Below are 19,869 nucleotides of genomic sequence, written 5' to 3' on the forward strand. Positions count from 1 at the left end.
TTTTCTCTCTTTTCTCTCTTTTCTTCTTTTTCTTTTTTCTTCTTTTTCTTTTTTCTTCTTTTTCTTTTTTCTTCTTTTTCTTTTTTCTTCTTTTTCTTTTTTCTTCTTTTTCTTTTTTCTTCTTTTTCTTTTTTCTTTTTCTTTTTCTCTTTTCTTTTTCTCTTTTCTTTTTTCTCTTTTCTTTTTTCTCTTTTCTTTTTCTTTTTCTTTTTCTTTTTCTTTTTCTCTTTTCTTTTTTCTCTTTTCTTTTTTCTCTTTTCTTTTTCTTTTTCTTTTTCTTTTTCTTTTTCTTTTTCTTTTTCTTTTTCTTTTTTCTTTTTTCTTTTTTCTTTTTTCTTTTTTCTTTTTTCTTTTTTCTTTTTTGTTTTTTCCGTTTCTTTTTTCTTTTTCTTTTTTCTTTTCTTTTTTCTTTTTTCTTTTTTCTTTTTTCTTTTTTCTTTTTTCTTTTTTCTTTTTCTTTTTTCTTTTTTCTTTTTTCTTTTTTCTTTTTTCTTTTTTCTTCTCTTTTCTTTTCTCTTTTTTTCCTCTTTTCTTTCCTCTTTTCTTTTCTTTTTTCTTTTTTTTCTTTTTTCTCTTTTTTCTTTTTTTCCATTTTCCCATATTTTTCAATTTTTTTGCTTTTTTTTCCCCCTTTTTTTCCCCCCCTTCCCTTCCTCCCCCTTCCCCCCCATTTTCCCTTTTTACCCCCCCATTTTCCCCTCATTTCCCCCCCCCTTTTCCCCCTTCCCCCCCCTTCCTCCCCCCCATTTTTCCCACCCCTTTCCCTCCCCCTTCCCCCCCTCCTTTTCCCTCCCTTTTTTCCCCCCATTTTCCCTTTATACCCCCCCATTTTCCCCTCATTTTTCCCCCTTCCCCCCCCCTTTTTTTTCCCCATTTTTTCCATTCCCCCCCTCCTCCAGCTCACCGTCCACCCGCACCATGACGCTGCCGGCCCGCCGGCCGTGCCGGTTGCTGGCGGTGCAGGTGTAAAGGCCCCGGTTGGCGGCGGCGGCAGCGGCCACGGCCACCGAGCGGTTGTCGGGGGCGAAGCGGAGGTTGGGGGCGGGGGGCAGCGCCCAGCCGTAGGTGGGGGGGGGCAGCCCCTCGGCGCGACACTCCACGCTGAAGCTGGACCCCCGCGAGACGTTGGCGGAGGGGACAACCCGCAGGGTCACGGCGGCGGGGCTGTCTGCACCGTGACGGCACCCACCGTCACCCAAAAATGCCCCCGCCGTCACCCAAAAATCCACACACACACACACACATGCACCGCCAACCCCCGGCACTTAAAAATAACCCAGACGCCCCTTTTTTCCGCCGCTCCCCACACTCACACTCGACGGCGACGGTGACGTTGCGGAGGGCCGAGCCGTGGGTGTTGGTGGCCCGGCACTGGTAGGTGCCGGCGTGGGCGCGAGTGACGTTGGGGCTCACCGGGGGGGGGTCCTGGTTGTCCCCCAGCTTGTCACAGGTGACGCGGGGTGGGGGGTTGCCGCTGGCGGCGCAGGCCAGCTCCGCCGGCGTCCCTTCCACCCACAGCCGCCGCGCCGGGCAGCCCGTCTCCGCGATGCTGGGCTCGTCTGCCAACCGGGAGGGACGTGGCATGGGGCGGGGCGGGGGGGGGTGGTGACGGGTGCCAGGTGTCCCCCACCCACTGCCACAACCCCAAGATGGGGGGCAGGAAGCAACCGCCACCCCCCCTGCTCCCCACACGGTGCCGATGGGATCGGCACAAAGGCAGCCAGGGTCCCCACTGGGCTCGTATGGACATGGCATCCCTGGCACGGTCATGGCATCCCCGGCATGGCCATGCTGTGCCTGGCACAGACATGGCATCCCCGGCCATGGCATCCCTGGCACAATTTCGGGATCCCCGGTGTGGCTAAGGCATCCCCAGCCCATCCCTGGCATCCCCGGCATGGTCAGATCTCCATCCTGACCCCGGCATCCCTGGCACTGCCAGATCCCTGTCCCACCCTGGCATCACCAGAACCCCATCCTGACCCCGGCATTACCAGATCCCTGTTCCATCCCTGGCATTGCCAGATCCCTGTTCTCACCCCGGCATCCCTGGCACCACCAGATCCCTGTTCCATCCCTGGCACCACCAGATCCCTGACGCAGCCCTGGACCACTGGATCTCGATCCCATTCCTGGCATCACCAATCCCTGTCCCACCCCTGGCATCACCAGATCCCCATCCTGACCCCAGCATCCCTGGCACCACCAGATCCCTCTCGCATCCCTGGACCACTGGATCCCCATCCCATCCCTGGCACTACCAGATCCCTGTCCCATCCCTGGCACCAGCAGATTCCCATCCTGACTCTGGCATCCCTGTCCCACCCTGGCATCCCTGGACCAGCAGATCCCCATCCCATCCCCGGCACCACCAGATCCCTGTCACGTCCCTGGACCACCAGATCCCCATCCCTTCCCCGGCTCCACCAGATCCCTATCCCATCCCTGGCATCACCAGACCCCCATCCTGACCCCGGCATCCCTGGCATCACCAAATCCCTGTCCCACCCTGCCATCCCTGGCACTGCCAGATCCTCGTCCCACCCCGGCACCACCAGATTCCCCGTTCCGCACCCGCCCGCCCCCGGGGGCCACTCACACTCGACGGTGACCAGGACGCTGCGGACGGCCGAGCCGTGCTTGTTGGTGGCCCGGCAGAGGTAGCGGCCGGCGTCGGCGCGGCTGACGGCCCGGCTGCCCCGGCCGCGGGTAGCAGCGCCGTCGCGGGCGCAGCGGGTGCTGGGGGGGGGGTCCCCGTCGGCGCGACACCCCAGTTCCCGCCGCTCCCCCTCCACCCAGGTGCGATGCGCCGGGCACCCCCTCTCTGTCAGGGTGGGCTCATCTTTGGGGCGGGGGGGAGAAAAAAAGGGGGTCCCGGTTAGCGCCGGTGCCGCCGGCGTGGCCGTGGTGGGTGATGGCGGCACCACTCACACTCCACGCGGACGGTGACCTGCCGGCTCCGCGTCCCCAAGGCGTTGGTGGCATTGCAGAGGTAGGTGCCAGCTCGGGACCGGGTGACCAATTCGGGCTCCCCGGTGCTGACGGTGACGCCGTTTCTACCGCAGACCACGGTGGGCGCGGGGTTGCCGGCGGCACGGCAGGACAACGTTTCCCGCGTCCCCCGGAGCCACGTGCGGTTGGCGGGACAGTCGCTTGCCGCCATTTCGGGCATGTCTGGAAAAGACGGAGGGATACACCGGGAACGCCAGGAGCAGCCCGTGCCGGTTGCCGCGGGTACAACCGGACCCCTCCGGCGCGGCACTCACAGAGCACGGCGAGCCGGGCCTCCGTGTCCTTTGTCACCGCACCGTCGCCGATGGCCAGGCTGGCCCGGCATCCAAACTGCCGCCCGTCATCTTCCCGCCGGGCCACCAACCGCAGTTCCAGTGGGGATTCCGGTCCCTCGGCCAGGACCCCGCCGTCGGCATCGCGGAGCTGCAGCCGGACGGCGGGAGGGTCGGCGACCCCGGCGCGGCACGTCACCGTCACCTCGCTGCCCGCTGGTGCCGACGCCGGGCTCAGCTCCACGACGGGCAGCGGGAAGCCTGCGGGAAGGTGCGGTGGGTCCGCCGGAATTCCGGCACGGGAGCCGGTTATCCCCCCCCCCCACCGCCGCCCCCCCGGCGCCTTACGGTAGACGTGGAGCTGCCTCCGTGCCGTCCGCGCCGCCGTGGCCACCGTGGCGGTGCAGCTCAGCTCCTGGGGCCCCGGGGCGGCGGGTGCCAGGGTGGTGACGGCGGTGAGGACGTCCCCGGCCGCCGTGACGGTGACGTTGAGGCTCTGCTCTGCCAGGGTGACGGCGAAGTGGACGTCGCCGGCGGGGAAGGCGCCGGTGAGGCGGCAGCTGGCGTTGGCGGCGGTGCCAGCCTCCAGGAGGGCGGGGGCCCGGAGCTGCGGGGGTTCGGGGAGGGCTGCGGGGACATGGCGTCACCGGGGTCACCCCCTTGGATGGGGAGGGGATGGGGATGGGACGGGATGGGAATGGGTTTGGATGGGGATGGGGTGGGGATGGGGATGGTGTCGGCATGGGATTGGATTTGGGACAGGAGTGGGGTGGGATGGGATGGGGATGGGATTGGAATTGGGATGGGATTGGGGATGGGATGGGAATGGGGATGGGATGGGAATTGGGATGGGATAGGATGGGATGGGATGGGGACGGGACGGGATGGGAATGGGGTGGGAATGGGGTGGGATGGGACAGGATGGGATGGGATGGGGATGGGATTGGAATTGGGATGGGATTGGGGATGGGATGGGAATGGGGATGGGATGGGAATTGGGATGGGATAGGATGGGATGGGATGGGGACGGGACGGGATGGGATGGGAATGGGGTGGGAATGGGGTGGGATGGGACAGGATGGGATGCGGATGGGGTGGGGATGGGATGGGGTGGGACGGGACAGGACGGGATGGGAATGGGATGGGATGGGAATGGGGTGGGATGGGAATGGGATGGGGTTGGGTTTGGATGGGGATGGGGTGGGGATGGGGATGGTGTCGGCATGGGATTGGATTTGGGACGGGAGTGGAGTGGGGTGGGATGGGATGGAGATAGGGATGGGATGGGGATGGGATGGGAATGGGGATGGGACAGGACGGGATGGGATGGGGATGGGATGGGATGAGATGGGATGGTGTTGGGATGGGATGGGGATGGGATGGGGACAGGGCCAGGGCCACGGTGGTGCTGCTCCCTGTCTCCTCCCCCTGGGGCAGCAGCCCCCCGCGCCCGGCCGTGCCGCGAGGACTCACCGAACACCGAGAGCTTGACGGGGACGGCAGCGCGGGCAAAGAGCGGCCCGTGTGGCCGCAGGGACAGCTCGGCGTGGCAGGTGACGTCCTGCCCGTGGTCCCCGGGGCCGACGGTCAGCAGGTGAGTGACGGCCACGGTGGCGCTGCCCTCGGCGGCCCCGAAACTCTCCGTCCGCAGCGTTTCGGCCCCTCGCCGTAACGTCACCGTCAGGTTCCCCACCGGAGCCACCTCCACCACCCGGCACGTCAGGTTCCGGCTCTCCCCCACCGCCACCGCCGCCACCGGCTCCAGCACCACCCGCTCCGGCAACCCTGGAAGGGGCCACCCACCCATCAACCGCGTCCCCCCGGTGCCACCATGGTGTCCCCCCCCCGCCTCAACCCCCCGGCACTCACGGTAGACGAGGATGCCGGCGCTGGCGTTGACTTGGGTGTCACCGCAGCGACCGTAGCAGGTGGCGGTGCCGGGGCTCCATTGGGAGACGTTGAGGAGGCGGAAGCTTTGCCAACGGCCCCCCCCGGCCCCCAAGGTGACGGCCAAGGGGGTGTCCAGCCCCAGCGTGGCGTTGCCCCCCGGGCAGGCGCTGCGGCTGCAGTTGATGGCCACCGAGCCCCCGAAGGGCACCACGGCCACCCGTGGCCAGGCCCCCACCGTGAACGTGCCCCGGGCGACCCCTGCGAGAGCCCCCCCCCCCACCCGCCGCCGGCTCAGCACCGGCACCCCCCCACCCTGGGGACCCCCCCCAATCCGGTTGCGGGGGGGCCCAGCCCAGTAAGCCCAGTGCTGAGACACCCCCCCCCCGCACCAATCCAGGGAGGGCACCCAGGCGTCCGGGGTCTTGGGGGTCCCTTCGTGTCCCCCTCCCCGGCACTAAGGGTCCCTGAGGTCCATCTCTCCCCCACCCCACCCCCCCCCCGAAATAGGGGACCCAGATGTCCAGGGTCCTGCGGGTCCCTCTGTGTCCCCCCCAGGCATTAAGGGTCCCCCCATGTGTCGTGCCCCCCCCCGGCACTAAGGGTCCCTGGTGTCTTGGGTCCTTGGGGTCCACCCCCCCACCCCCCAAAATAAGGAACCCAGGCATCCACGCCCCTGGGGGTCCAACCCCCCCCCAGCCCCCCCAGCATTAAAAGTCCCTGGTGTTGGGGGTCCCTGGGTGTCATTGTCCCCCCCCCCCCCCCGTTCCCGCTCCCCATCATGCTGGGACCCAGGTGCTGGGGGTTCTCTGGGGGTCCAGCCCCCCCCCCCCCCATAACTACCAGCTTCCCCCATGAAGGGACCCAGATGTCCAGGCTTCCCCCCATCCCAATTAGAGGTCCCTGGTGTCTGGGGGGGTCCCCAGGGGCGCCCCCCCCCTCCCCTTATAATTAAGGGTCTCTGGGGTGCCCGGAGACCACCCTCCCGCTTCCCAGCACGGTGGGTCTCGGGTCCCCGGGGTCCCGTCCCGTCCCCCCCCCCCCCGATCCCGGAGGGACCCAGGCGTCCGGGGCACCCCCTGACACTGTTCCCCCCCCCCCCAACCACCACCTTTACCTGCGAGCGCCAGGATGAGCGGGGGCAGCAGCCGGGCGGCCGGGCCGGGGGGTCCCATGGGACGCTGGCTCCGCTGGGGGAGGAAGAGGAGGATGGGGAGGAAGGGGAGGATGAGGAGGAAGGGGAGGAGGAAGAGGACAGAGACGAAGAAGAGGAGGATGGAGATGAAGAGGAGGATGGAGAGGAGGAGGATGGAGAGGAGGATGGGGAGGATAGAGACGAAGAGGAGGAGGATGGAGATGAAGAGGAGGATGGAGAGGAGGAGGAGGATGGGGAGGGAGAGGAGAAGGAAGAGGAGGATGGGGAGGAAGAGGAGGAGGAGGAGGACAGAGACGAAGGAGAGGAAGATGGAGATGAAGAGGAGGAGGATGGGGAGGAAGAGGAGGACGGAGAGGATGGGGTTTAAGCGGAGGAGGAGGAGGAGGATGGGGATGAGGAGGATGGGGATGAAGAGGAGAAGGAGGATGGGGATGAAGGCAGCTCTGCCGCCGCCGCTCACGAAGGCGAGGACGGCGCCGGTACCGCGGGGCTGCTCCTCCCCCCGCCCCCGGCTGAGCCTCCCGAGGCTCCGTCCGCCCCCGCCCGGTGCTCGGCGCTGCACAGGACCCCCCTCCCCGGCCCCGTGCCCGGATCGGGCCCCCCTGTGCTCGGCGCTGCACAGGACCCCCCTCCCCCCCTCCCTCCGCAAAACCTTCCCGGATCGGACCCCCCCCCCACCGGTGCCAGGATCGGGGCCCCCTCCCATTCCGTGCTTGGTCCTTCACAGACCCCCCCCCCCCCCCCCATGTCCGGATCGGGTCCCCCCCATGCTCGGCGCTGCTCAGGACATCCCCCCCCCACCTTCCCCAAAAACCTTCCCGGATCGGAACCCCCCCCCCCCCCATGGCCGGATCGCCCCCCGCACTCCCCCGGTGCTCGGTCCTTCAGAGACACCCCCCCCACCCCGTGTCGGGATCGGGCCCCCCCGCCCGCCCCGCGCCGTGCTCAGTCCTTCACAGACACCGCTCCCCCCGGACCTGGATGGGCCCCCCCCCCCCCCCCCCCCCGGTGCTCGGCGCTGCTCAGGACCCCCCCTCTCCCCCCCCCAACCTTCCTGCATCGGGCCCCCCCACCCCCGCCATGTCCGGATCGGCCCCCCCCACCCATGCTCGGTCCTTCACAGACACCCCCCACCCGCCCCGTGCCCGGTGTCCCCCCCCCCCGCCCCCCCGCCCCGGTCCCGTTCCAGCCCGTCGCCAGCAGCAGCTGCGCCGCAGGGGAGGCACCGCTCCTGCGTGGGAGCAGCGACAGACCGGGACCAGCTGTCCCCAACACCCCCCCCCCCCCTTGTCCCCCCCCTCCCTCCTCCGTGTCGTCCCCACCCCCGTGTCCCCACCCCCGCACCCACCTGGGGACAGGCAGGGGACGGCCACGGGCTGGGGGGGGGGGGGGGATTGGGGCCACCTGTAGCCACGCGTGTGCATGGGAGTGTGCAGCACACGCGTGTGCGTGCTGGCGTGGGTCGCGTGTGCATCGTGTGCATGCAGGCATGCATGGCGTGTGCGTGCTGGCGTGGGTCTCGTGTGCATCATGTGCATGGCGTGTGCACCATGTGCATGGCATGTGCAGCATGTGCATGGCGTGTGCATCATATGCATTGTGTGTGCATCATGTGCATGCGGGCACGCATTGCATGTGCGTGCTGGCGTGGGTCGCATGTGCATCGTGTGTGCATCGTGTGCATGCAGGCACGCATCAGCGTGTGCGTGCTGGTGTGGGTCTCGTGTGCACCATGTGCATGGCGTGTGCACCATGTGCATGGCATGTGCAGCATGTGCATGGCGTGCGCATCATGTGCAGGCAGGCACGCATTGCACGTGCGTGCTGGCGTGGGTCTCGTGTGCGCATCATGTGCATGCAGGCACGCATTGCATGTGCGCGCTGGCGTGGGTCTCGTGTGCATCGTGTGTGCATCACGTGCATGCGGGCACGCATTGCATGTGCGTGCTGGCGTGGGTCGCATGTGCATCGTGTGTGCATCGTGTGCATGCAGGCACGCATCAGCGTGTGCGTGCTGGCATGGGTCTCGTGTGCACCATGTGCATGGCGTGTGCACCATGTGCATGGCATGTGCAGCATGTGCATGGCGTGTGCATCATGTGCATGCAGGCACGCATTGCACGTGCGTGCTGGCGTGGGTCTCGTGTGCGCATCATGTGCATGCAGGCACGCATTGCGTGTGCGTGCTGGCGTGGGTCTCGTGTGCGCATCATGTGCATGCAGGCACGCATTGCATGTGCGCGCTGGCGTGGGTCTCGTGTGCGCATCATGTGCATGCAGGCACGCATTGCGTGTGCATGCTGGCGTAGGTCTCGTGTGCATCGTGTGTGCATCACGTGCATGCGGGCACACATTGCATGTGCGCGCTGGCGTGGGTCGCATGTGCATCGTGTGCGCATCGTGTGCATGCAGGCACGCATCAGTGTGTGCGTGCTGGCGTGGGTCTCGTGTGCACCATGTGCATGGCGTGTGCAGCATGTGCATGGCGTGTGCATCATGTGCATGCAGGCACGCATTGCACGTGCGTGCTGGCGTGGGTTCGTGTGCGCATCATGTGCATGCAGGCACGCATTGCATGTGCGTGCTGGCGTGGGTCGCATGTGCATCGTGTGCGCATCATGTGCATGCAGGCACGCATTGCATGTGCGTGCTGGCATGGGTCTCGTGTGCACCATATGCATGGCGTGTGCATCGTGTGCATGGCGTGTGCATCATGTGCATGCACGCACGCATTGCATGTACATGCTGGCGTGCGTCTCGTGTGCATCATGTGCACGCACGCGTGCATTGCACGCGTGTCGTGTGCATCATACGCATGCACAGCGTGTGCACGGTGGCATGGGTCTCGTGTGTACGGAAGCGCGTCTATCATGTGCATGGTGTGGGCATGCACACGTGCATTGCCCGGGCCTCCTGGTGTGGGTATCATGTGCATGGCGTGTGTATCGCACATTCATGCGTGCATTGCATGTGCATGCCAGCGTGGGTGGTGTGTGCATGGCACGTGCAGCGTGCGCATGCATGTATGCATTCTGTGTGCATGCTGGCGTGGGGCTCGTGTGCATGGAGGCACGTATAGCGCGTGCATTGGCATGTGCATCATGGGCATGCACGCGTGCATTGCGTGCGTGTGCTGGCGTGGGTCTCATGTGCATGGCGTGGGTATCATGTGCATCCATGTGTGCATTGCGTGTGCATGCAGGTGTGTGCATGGCATGTGCATTGAGCGCATGCATGCATTCTGTGTGCATGCTGGCATGGGGCTCGTGTGCATTGCGTGTGCGTTGAAGCGTGTATATCGTGTGCATTGGCATGAGCACCACATGCATGCACGCGTGCATTGCGTGTGTGTGCTGGCGCGGGTCTCATGAGCATGGTGCGTGCATCACGTGCATGCACGCACGTATTGCGTCTGCGTGTTGGCAAGGGTCTCATGTGCACGGTGTGTGCCATCCATGCGTGCATTGTGTGTGCTGCCGGTGTGGGTATTGTGTACCTGGTGTGTGCATGCACGTGTGCATCGCGTGTGCGTGCTGGCGTGGGTATCGTGCACCGTGCACATGCAGGCGTGTATATCCTGTGCATCACATGTGCATGCACAGGCAGGCACACGGATGTGTACGGTGGTGTACCACGTGCACGCAGACACGCACTGCGTGTGCATGCTGAGGTATCTATGACATGCATGCAGGTGTGTGTTGCATGTGCATGCCAGTGCGTGTAACGTCCCTGCAGACATCCATGGCATGTACATGCCGATACACGTGTGACACGCATGCAGATGTGTTGCACGTGCATGTCGGGGTGTATATCCCATCCATGCGGATGTGCACTGCGTGTGCGTGCAGCTATATGTATGACATGCATGTGTTGCATGTGCATGCCGGGGCATGCACCACGTGCATGCAGAAGTGCATTGTGTGTGCATGCAGATACATGTATGACATGCACGCAGACACCGGTTGCATGTGCGCGCCGGGCTGTGTGCCATGTCCATGCAGACATGCATCGCGTGTGCATGCAGAGATATGTATGACGTGCACGCAGGCGTGTTTTGCATATGCACCCCACTGTGCGTACCATGTGCATGCAGGCATGTGTTGCGTCTGCATGCCAGTGCGTGTATCATGTCCCTGCAGATATATGTATGACATGCATGCAGGCGTGTTGCACGTGCACGCCGGTGTGCATATCATGTGCATGCAGACATGCATCACGTGTGCATGCAGATACATGTATGACAAGCATGAAGTCGTATGTTGCACGTGCACGCCGGTGTGTGAATCACATGCATGCAGACGTGCATCGCGTGTGCATGCAGATACATGTATGACGCGCATGCAGACACATGTTGCATGTGCACGCCGGTGTGTGAATCACGTGCATGCAGACGTGCATCGTGTGTGCGTGCAGATACACGTATGACGCGCATGCAGACACATGTTGCATGTGCACACCGGGGTGTGAATTACGTGCATGCAGACGTGCATCGCGTGTGCGTGCAGATACATGTATGACGCGCATGCAGACACATGTTGCATGTGCACGCCAGTGTGTGAATCACGTGCATGCAGACATGCATCGCGTGTGCGTGCAGATACATGTATGACACGCATGCAGACACATGTTGCATGTGCACGCCGGGGTTTGTACCATGCGCATGCAGACGTGCATGGTATGTACACGCAGACACATGTATGACACGCATGCGGGCACGCCTGGGGTGCAGCCCCTGTGCCCGCCAACGCGCCCCCCCCGCAGCCCACGCCGTGCCGGGTGTCCCTGCCCCCGTCCCCGTCCCCGTGTCACCCCCTGCCTCGGCCCACGCCCCGCGTCACCTGCCCACGCCAAGGCCCAGCCGGCACCGGAGCAGGCCTCACCGCGGCGTGCCGTGCCGTGGCGTGTCGTGGCGTGCCGCTCTCCGCCCTGCCGCGCCGTGCTCTGCCGTGCCGCGGCGTGTCATCCCCTGCCATGGTGGATCACGCCCTGCCATGGCGTGTCACGGCGTGTCACGCTGTGCCGTGGCGCGGCGTGTGCCGGTGTCACGCCGTGGCGCGAGCGACGGTGCCAGGCGCTGCCAGGCCCCGCTCGGGGACGATGCTCTGGCACAGGGGAAGGGGGGGGAACGCAAGAAGTGGGGGACACCCCCTCCCCCCCTCCCCTCCCCTCGCTCGGGGCCCCCCCAACATCTCCCTCCTCGAGCCCCTCCCCCCTCCGTCCCCCATCCCCCCACCCCCCCCTTGTCCCTGGTTCCAGCCCCCTCCCCCCAGCCCGGCTCCAGCCCCGCCCCCAGCCCCTGCCACATCCCTGCCTGCACCCCCCATCCCTGCCTGCACCCCCCCAGTCCCCTGCCTGCACCCCTAATCCCCTGCCCGCACCCCCTCATCCCTGCCTGCACCCCCCCAGTCCCCTGCCTGCACCCCTAATCCCCTGCCCGCACCCCCTCATCCCTGCCTGCACCCCCCCAGTCCCCTGCCTGCACCCCTAATCCCCTGCCCGCACCCCCTCATCCCTGCCTGTACCCCCCCAATCCCCTGCCTGTACCCCTAACCCCTGCCTGCACCCCCAATCCCCTGCCAGTACCCCCCCAATCACTGCCCGTACTCCCCCAGTCCCCTGCCTGCACCCTCCATCCCTGTCTGTACCCCCCCCAATCCCCTGCCTGCACCCTTAATCCCCTGCCTGCATCCCCCCAATCATTTCCTGCACCCCCCCATCCCTGTCCATGTCCCCCCCAATCCCCTGCCCACACCCCAATCCCTGCTCGTACCCCCCCAATCCCCTGCCTGTACCCCCATCCCTGCCCGTACCCTTAGTCCCCTGCCTGTACCCTAATCCCTGCCAGCACCCCCCCATCCCTGCCCATAATCCCCCAATCTCCTGCCTGCACCCCTAATCCCCTGCCTGCACTCCCCTATCCCTGCCTGTACCCCCCCAAACCCCTGCCTGCACCCCTAATCCCCTGCCCGCACCCCCTCATCCCTGCCTGTACCCCCCCCAAACCCCTGCCTGTACCCCCCCACCCCCTGCCTGCACCCCTAATCCCCTGCCTGCACCCCCCATCCCTGCCTGTACCCCCCCCAAACCCCTGCCTGTACCCCCCCACCCCCTGCCTGCACCCCTAATCCCCTGCCTGCACCCCCCCCAATCTCTGCCTGTACCCACAAGGGGCCGGCCCGGGCCCCAACACCCCCCAGTACAGCCCAGTATAGACCGATACAGCCCAGTATAGTCCAGTACAACCCAGCACAGCTTCGTGTAGCCCAGTACAGTCCTGTGCGGCCCAGTACAGACCAGTAAAGCCCAATACAAACCCGTACGGCCCAACACAGCCTAGTACAGTCCAGCACGGCCCAGTACAGTCCAGTATAGCTCACTACAGCCCAGCACAGCCCAGTATAGCTCATTACAGCTTAGTGTAGCCCAGTATAGCCCAGTATAGCCCAGCACAGCCCAGTATAGCTCACTACAGCTTAGTGTAGCCCAGCACAGGCCAGTGTAGCCCAGCACAGGCCAGTATAGCCCAGTACAGCCCAGCCCAGACCAGTATAGCTCACTACAGCCCAGTAAGCCCAGCACAGCCCAGTATAGCCCAGCACAGCCCAGCAGAGCTCACTACAGCCCAGTATAGCCCAGCACAGCCCAGTATAGCCCAGCATAGTCCAGCACAGGCCAGTACAGCCCAGTATAGCCCAGTATAGCCCAGTGCAGCTCAGCACAGCCCAGCAGAGCTCACTACAGCCCAGTATAGCCCAGCACAGGTCAGTATAGCCCAGTACAGCCCAGTACAGCCCAGCCCAGCACAGTGCAGCTCAGCACAGCCCAGCAGAGCTCACTACAGCCCAGCACAGCCCAGTATAGCCCAGTATAGCCCAGCACAGCCCAGTAAAGCCCAGTACAGCCCAGTATAGCCCAGTATAGCCCAGCAGAGCTCACTACAGCCCAGTATAGCCCAGTACAGCCCAGCACAGCCCAGCAGAACTCACTACAGCCCAGCACAGCCCAGTATAGCCCAGCGCAGCCCAGTACAGCCCAGTATGGCCCAGTGCAGCCCTGTCCCCTCGTGCCATTAGCCCGCGTGATGTGGACGAGCCGGGATGATCCCACAAGGATTTTTTAAACCATTAAGAGCCATTTCCCCCCCCCCAGCCCCCAGTCCCCGCACAAAGGGGAGCCCGAGGCCACGGTGATGGGCACAAGGGGGGCGTGGGGAGGGGGGGAAATCCCTCCTTGGGGCCCCCGTTCCCCCCCCCCCACCCCAGGTCCCCCCAGCCCCAGCGGAGGGCACAGCATGGGGCAGCACCCCCCACCGCTGCCCTTTTTGGTGGGGGGGCTGGATACGTCCCTTGCCCCATGGAGGCGTTTGACTTGTGCAGGGCCGGGGGAGGGGGGGTGGGACGCGGGTTTTGGTGGGGGGGGGGGTGGGCGGGTTGGGTTACGGTGGAGCCCCCCCATCATTGTGGGGGGCATCATCCTGCCCCGGCCTTGGCGGCTCCATCTGCAGCCGCCTCTGCCGCTGCCGCAGCCGGTATTCCCGGATTTTCTTCTTGCGGTAGTAGATGCCGTAGCCCACCCCGCCGGCGACCAGGGCGGCCACCACCACCACGCCCACCAGCACCGGGAGCAGCAGGTCGGGGTCGTGGTCTGCCGGAGAGCGGGGATGGGTGGTCAGCAGTGCTGAGCCCGAACCATCCTCCTGGGACCCCCCCAGGACCCTTGAGACACTCAAGACCCCCAGGAGCTCCAGGACCTCCAAGACCACCAGGAGCCCCAGGACACCCAAGACCACCAGGAACACCAAGACCCTCAGGACCCCAAGACCACCAGGAATCCCAGGACACACAAGACCCTCAAGACCCTCAAGATCCCCAGGACCACCAGCACCCCTAACGCCCCTAGGATCTCCAGGCCCTCCAAGACCACCAGGACCACCAGGAATCCCAGGATGCCCAAGACCCTCAGGACACCCAAGATCTCCAAGACCCTCAGGACCCTCAAGATTCCCAGGAATCCCAAGATCCCCAGGACCTCCAGGATCTCCAGGACCTCCGACCACCAGGAGCCCCAGGACACCCAAGACCACCAGGATCCCCAAGACCACCAGAAGCCCCAGGCCACCCAAGACCACCAGGAGCCCCAGGACACCCAAGACCCTCAGGACCTCCAAGACCACCAGGAAGCCCAGGATGCCCAAGACCCTCAGGACCCTCAAGATCCCCAGGACCATCAGCACCCCCAACACCCCCAGGATCTCCAGGCCCTCCAAGACCACCAGGACCACCAGGAATCCCAGGATGCCCAAGACCCTCAGGACCCCCAAGATCCCCAAGACCCTCAGGACCCTCAAGAACCCCAGGACCACCAGGACCCCCAACACCCCCAGGATCCCTGAGACCCTCAGGACCCCCAAAATCACCAGGACCCTTGAGACCCCCAGGACTCTCAGGACGCCCAAGACCATGAGGACCCCCAAGACCCTCAGGATCCCCAAGATTCAGGACCCCTGAAACCTCCAGCACCCCAAGATTCCCAGGGCCCCCGAGACACCCAGGACCCCCGAGACCCTCAGGAACCTTAAGAATCCCATGATCCCCAAAAACTCCAGGATCCAGAGGACTCCCAGGATCCCCGAGACCTTCAGGACCCCTGAAATCCCCAGGACCCCCAAGACTACCACGACCCCCAAGGCCCCTGAGACCCCCCCAGGACCTCCAAGACCCCCAGGACCCTCAGGACCACCAGGACCCTCAGGATCCCCAAGACCCAGGACCTTCAGGACCACCAGGACCCTCAGGATCCCCAAGACCCAGGACCTCTGAAACCTCCAGGACCCCAAGATTCCCAGGACCCCCGAGATCCTCAGGAACCTTGAGAATCCCATGATCCCCAAAACCTCCAGGACCCAGAGGACTCCCAGGATCCCCGAGACCCCCAGGATCTCTGAAATCCCCAGGACCCCCAAGACCCCTGAGACCCCCCCCAGGACCCCCAAGACCCCCAAGACCCTCAGGATGTCCAAGACCACCCGAACCCCTGAAACCTCCAAGACCCTGAGATTCCCAGGATCCCCGAGACCCTCAGGACCCCCAAAATCCCCAGGACCTTGGGGACTCCCAGGACACACTGAGACCCCCCCCCAGAACCCCCGAGACCCCCCGTCCCCACTCACATTGCACCCAGACGGTGACAGTCCGGACGGTTGTCCCCAGCGGGTTGGTGGCCCGGCAGAGGTAGGTGCCGGCGTGGGCGCGGGTGACGGGGCGCGGGACCCCGGCGGGGAAGGGCTCCCTGTCCTTGGCACACTCCAGGTGGGGCCGGGGGTTGCCCCATGCCCAGCAGCGCAGGGTCTCATCCTGCCCCTCCGTCCAGTTCTGGCTGGGGGGGCAGCTCCTGTCGTCCATCCGGGGCTGGTCTGGGGGGGGCGAAAGTGGGGGGAAGCTCATTTCTCCCCGGCACGAGCCCCGGTGTCACCATCGCTGCGGCCAAGGGGGTCCCCGCCGCGGCCTGGGACGGGACCCCCAAGTCTTGCATTGGGCTTGAGGAGCTTTGCAGTGGGGCAGGAGGGGTTTGCATGGGGACTGAGGGGTTTTGCGCCGATGCCCAGGGGTTTTCTATGGGGCAGGAGGGTTTTGCATGGGGGCAGATTGGGTTTGCACCGAGGCTAAGGGGGTTTCTATGGGGCAGGAGGGTTTTACACGGGGGCAGAAGGGGTTTTGCACTGATGCTAAGGGGTTTTCTATGGGGCAGGAGGGTTCTGCAGGGGGTCAAGGGGTTTTACACAGGGGCGGAAGGGTTTTGCCCCAGGACCAAAGGATTTTGCCCCATGGTCGCCACCCGCCGCCCCACTCACAGGTGACGCGCAGCGTGGCCGTGGGCGAACTCTTCGTCAGCGTCCGGTTGCCCAGGCTGAGCTGTGCTTGGCAGGAGAACTCGGCTCCGTCATCTTCCTCCCTGGCCACCAGCTCCAGGCTGATGGGACCCTCCTCCCAGGCCTGCGGGTGCCAGTGGCTACGGTGGAGCCGCAGCTTGAGCCCCGGGGGCCAGCTGGGCGCCGAGAAGCACTTGATGGCCACCATCTCGTTGGAGGAGGTGTTGGGGCTGCTGATGGTCAGCTGAGGCTGGGGGAATTCTGCGGCCGGTGGAGGGGGAGATGGCACCCAATGTCTCGGGTCATCCCAAAGGCGGAGCTGGATCCGGCACCCGGCTCATCCCAAGCTCTCTCACCCTTGGGACCCATCACCAGATCCGGCACCCGGGTCATCCCAAGCTCTCCCACCCTTGGGACCCATCAACGGACCCAGCACCCGGCTCATCCCAAGCTCTCCCACCCTTGGGACCCATCACCGGACCCAGCACCTGGCTCATCCCAAGCTCTCCCACCCTTGGGACCCATCACCAGACCCAGCACCTGGCTCATCCCAAGCTCTCCCACCCTTGGGACCCATCACCTGACCCAGCACCCGGCTCATCCCAAGCTCTCACACCCTTGGGACCCATCACCGGACCCAGCACCCGGCTCATCCCAAGCTCTCACACCCTCGGGACCCATCACCGGATCCGGCACCTGGCTTATCCCGAGCTCTCCCACCCTTGGGACCCATCAGTGGATCCAGCCCCCAACTCATCCCAACCTCTCCCCCCGAGGACCAGTTGTGGCTCCAGCTCCATCCCAGTTTGCCCCATCCCACTGCCCATCGAGGGGTGGGGGCTCCCCAGATCCAGCACATCCCTACCCACTTCCCGCATCCCCCATCCACCGGGAAAGCCCCGGGGAAGCACCCCAGCAGCCTCTTACCATAAGCCAGCACCCTAAAAGCCGCCACCTTCCTTTCCCCGAAGCAGTAGAAGTAGCAGAGGACGTCGGAGAGGGGCTCGGTGATGTTGCGGAGCCGGACGCTCACCCAGCCCGGCCCCTGGCTCACCCGCTCCTTGCTGAGGGAGGTCTCCAGCCCCCTGGGAGCCCCGGCCTCGGGGCAGCTGCTGGAGCAGTTGAGCAGCACCGTCCCACCGTAGCCCACCTCCGAGGAGTTCCCTTCCACCCTCACCTCGAAGGAGTCGGTGGATTGTCCTGGAATGGGATGGGCGGGGGGCGGTGGGATGAGCTGGGGTGTGTGGGATGAGGTGAGGAGAGGGGGTGGGATGAAGGCGGGATGAGCTGGGGACACACAGGATGAGCTGGGACACACGGGATGAGGTCGGGAGGTGGGGTGGGGTGAAGGTGAGTTGAGCCGGGGACACATGGGATGAGCTGGGACACACGCGATGTCCCAGGGAAGGTGGGTTGGGATGAAGGTGGGATGAGCTGGGACACATGGTATGTCCCTAACTGGGTTGGAGTGAAGGTGGGATGAGCTGGGGACACACGGGATGAGCTGGGACACACGGGATGAGCTGGGACACGCAGGATGAGATTGGGAGGTGGGTTGGGGTGAAGGTGGGTTGAGCTGGGGACACATGGGATGAGCTGGGACACATGGGGATGAGCTGGGACACACGGGATGTCCCAGGGAAGGTGGGTTGGGATGAAGGTGGGATGAGCTGGGACACATGGTATGTCCGTAACTGGGTTGGGGTGAAGGTGGGTTGAGCTGGGGACACATGGGATGAGCTGGGACATGCAGGATGAGATCGGGAGGTGGGTTGGGGTGAAGGTGGGTTGAGCTGGGGACACATGGGATGAGCTGGGACACATGGGGATGAGATGGGACACACGGGATGTCCCGAGCAGGGTTGGGGTGAAGGTGGGATGAGCTGGGACACAGGGAATGAGCCGGGGACACACGGGATGTCCCCAGTTGGATTGGGGTGAAAATGGGATGAGAAGGGACACACGGGATCAGCTGGGACACACGGGATGTCCCCAACTGGGTCAGGATGAAGGTGGGATGAGCTGGGACACGGGGGATGTCCCCAGTTGGGTTGAGGTGAAGGTGGGAGGAGCTGGGACACACGGATGTCCCCAGTTGGGTCGAGGTGAAGGTGGGGTGAACTGGGACACGGGGGATGTCCCCAGCTGGGTTGGGGTGCGGGGGGATGACCCAGGGATGACTTACCACAGAGAACCAGGAGCAGCCCAGCAAGGAACCAGGCCAGGTGGCCGCGCCGGGACATTGCCGCGCCGGTGAGCCGGAAACCACGAGGATGGGAGCAGAAGCCAGAGCCCATCACCCCCGGCACAGGGCTTTGGGGGGGGTTTGGGGAGGGGGGGACCCAGCTCAGAGGCGAATTGTCCCCCAACCCTTGCCGCGATGGCCGTTCTCCATCCTTCCTCCCCGGCCCGGCGCCGTCCCGGCCCCACCGTCTCCACCGCGGGTGCGGGGAACCGGGGGCCAAATGGCGGCACAAGGAAGGAAGTGGGGTTTAGGTACCACGACGCATGCTCGGCGCGACCGTGGCCACCGAGGACGCGGGGTTCCGGAAACAACCCCCCCCAACCCAGATTTGGTTATCCCCATCCCCAACCAAAACGCCGGCGGTGCCAACGACAGCCTTTATTGGTGCAACATGTCACGACAGCATCTTCCAGCCTCTCCGATGGCTGCGTCTCTCTCCGCTCCGGCTCCTCGCCCTCCTGTCGGCATCGATGCCAATGCCACCCCGGCACCGAAATCTCGGGATTCAGCCCCTCCGGGCCACCAAGACCCCCCCAGCCCCAGTGTCACCGGCTTCGGGTCTCCCAAAGGATGAAGTTCAGGGAGAAAAGGAGCATCTCCATGACGGGCGGGAAGGTCAGCACCTCGCCCCCTCCGGCATCCCAACCGCATGCCGGCCTGGCATGTCCCCATCTGGGAGCTGTCACCTTCCTGCGGCACCAGCGGTGGCCGGCGCCGTCTCACCGTAGCCTCCACCATCCCGCCGCGGTCGCCAATGGCACCATCACATCAGTAGGAGGGAGCTGGCGGCCGCGGCGCTCGGCCCTCACCGGGGCAACTTGCCCACGGGCAGGGGGTTGCCGGCCCCTCCACCGTCTCTGCCCAGTTACACTTGAGCCTCCGGCGCTGAACCGTTGAGAGCGGCCGTTTCCTCCGAGCACCTCGTTGGCTGCAGCGGCTCCATCTGCAGCCGCCTCTGCTGTTCCTGCAGCCGGTATTCCCGGATTTTCTTCTTGCGGTAGTAGATGCAGTAGCCCACCCCGCCGGCGACCAGGGCGGCCACCACCACCACGCCCACCAGCACCGGGAGCAGCAGGTCGGGGTCGTGGTCTGCCGGAGAGCAGGGATGGGTGGTCAGCGGTGCTGAGTCCGAACCATCCTCCTGGGACCCCCCAGGACCCTTGAGACACCCAAGACCCCCAGAAGCTCCGGGACCTCCAAGACCACCAGGAGCCCCAGGACCCCAAGACCACCAGGAATCCCAGGACACACAAGACCCTCAGGACCCTCAAGATCCCCAGGACCACCAGCACCCCTAACGCCCCTAGGATCTCCAGGCCCTCCAAGACCACCAGGACCACCAGAAATCCCAGGATGCCCAAGACCCTCAGGACACCCAAGATCTCCAAGACCCTCAGGACCCTCAAGATTCCCAGGACTCCCAAGATCC

At 64.3% G+C, this 19,869-nt stretch overlaps 1 protein-coding gene across 1 annotated transcript; it reads right to left on the reverse strand.

Moving 5' to 3' along the window:
* Positions 1-836: 836 nt before the first annotated feature.
* On the reverse strand, positions 837-18,660 carry LOC141737244 (intercellular adhesion molecule 5-like). The gene is made up of 13 exons (XM_074571906.1): positions 18,381-18,660; positions 17,123-17,395; positions 16,178-16,456; positions 15,497-15,739; positions 6,289-6,361; positions 5,154-5,341; positions 4,758-5,069; positions 3,633-3,911; positions 3,267-3,545; positions 2,932-3,174; positions 2,600-2,842; positions 1,314-1,559; positions 837-1,168 (listed from the first exon to the last, which is right to left on the reverse strand). The coding sequence occupies exons 1-13, from the start codon at positions 18,490-18,492 to the stop codon at positions 837-839; spliced, it is 3,102 nt and encodes a 1,033-aa protein (XP_074428007.1). The 5' UTR covers positions 18,493-18,660.
* Positions 18,661-19,869: the final 1,209 nt, after the last annotated feature.

This window comes from Larus michahellis, unplaced genomic scaffold, assembly GCF_964199755.1.
Source record: "Larus michahellis unplaced genomic scaffold, bLarMic1.1 SCAFFOLD_353, whole genome shotgun sequence".
Classification (NCBI taxonomy): domain Eukaryota; kingdom Metazoa; phylum Chordata; class Aves; order Charadriiformes; family Laridae; genus Larus; species Larus michahellis.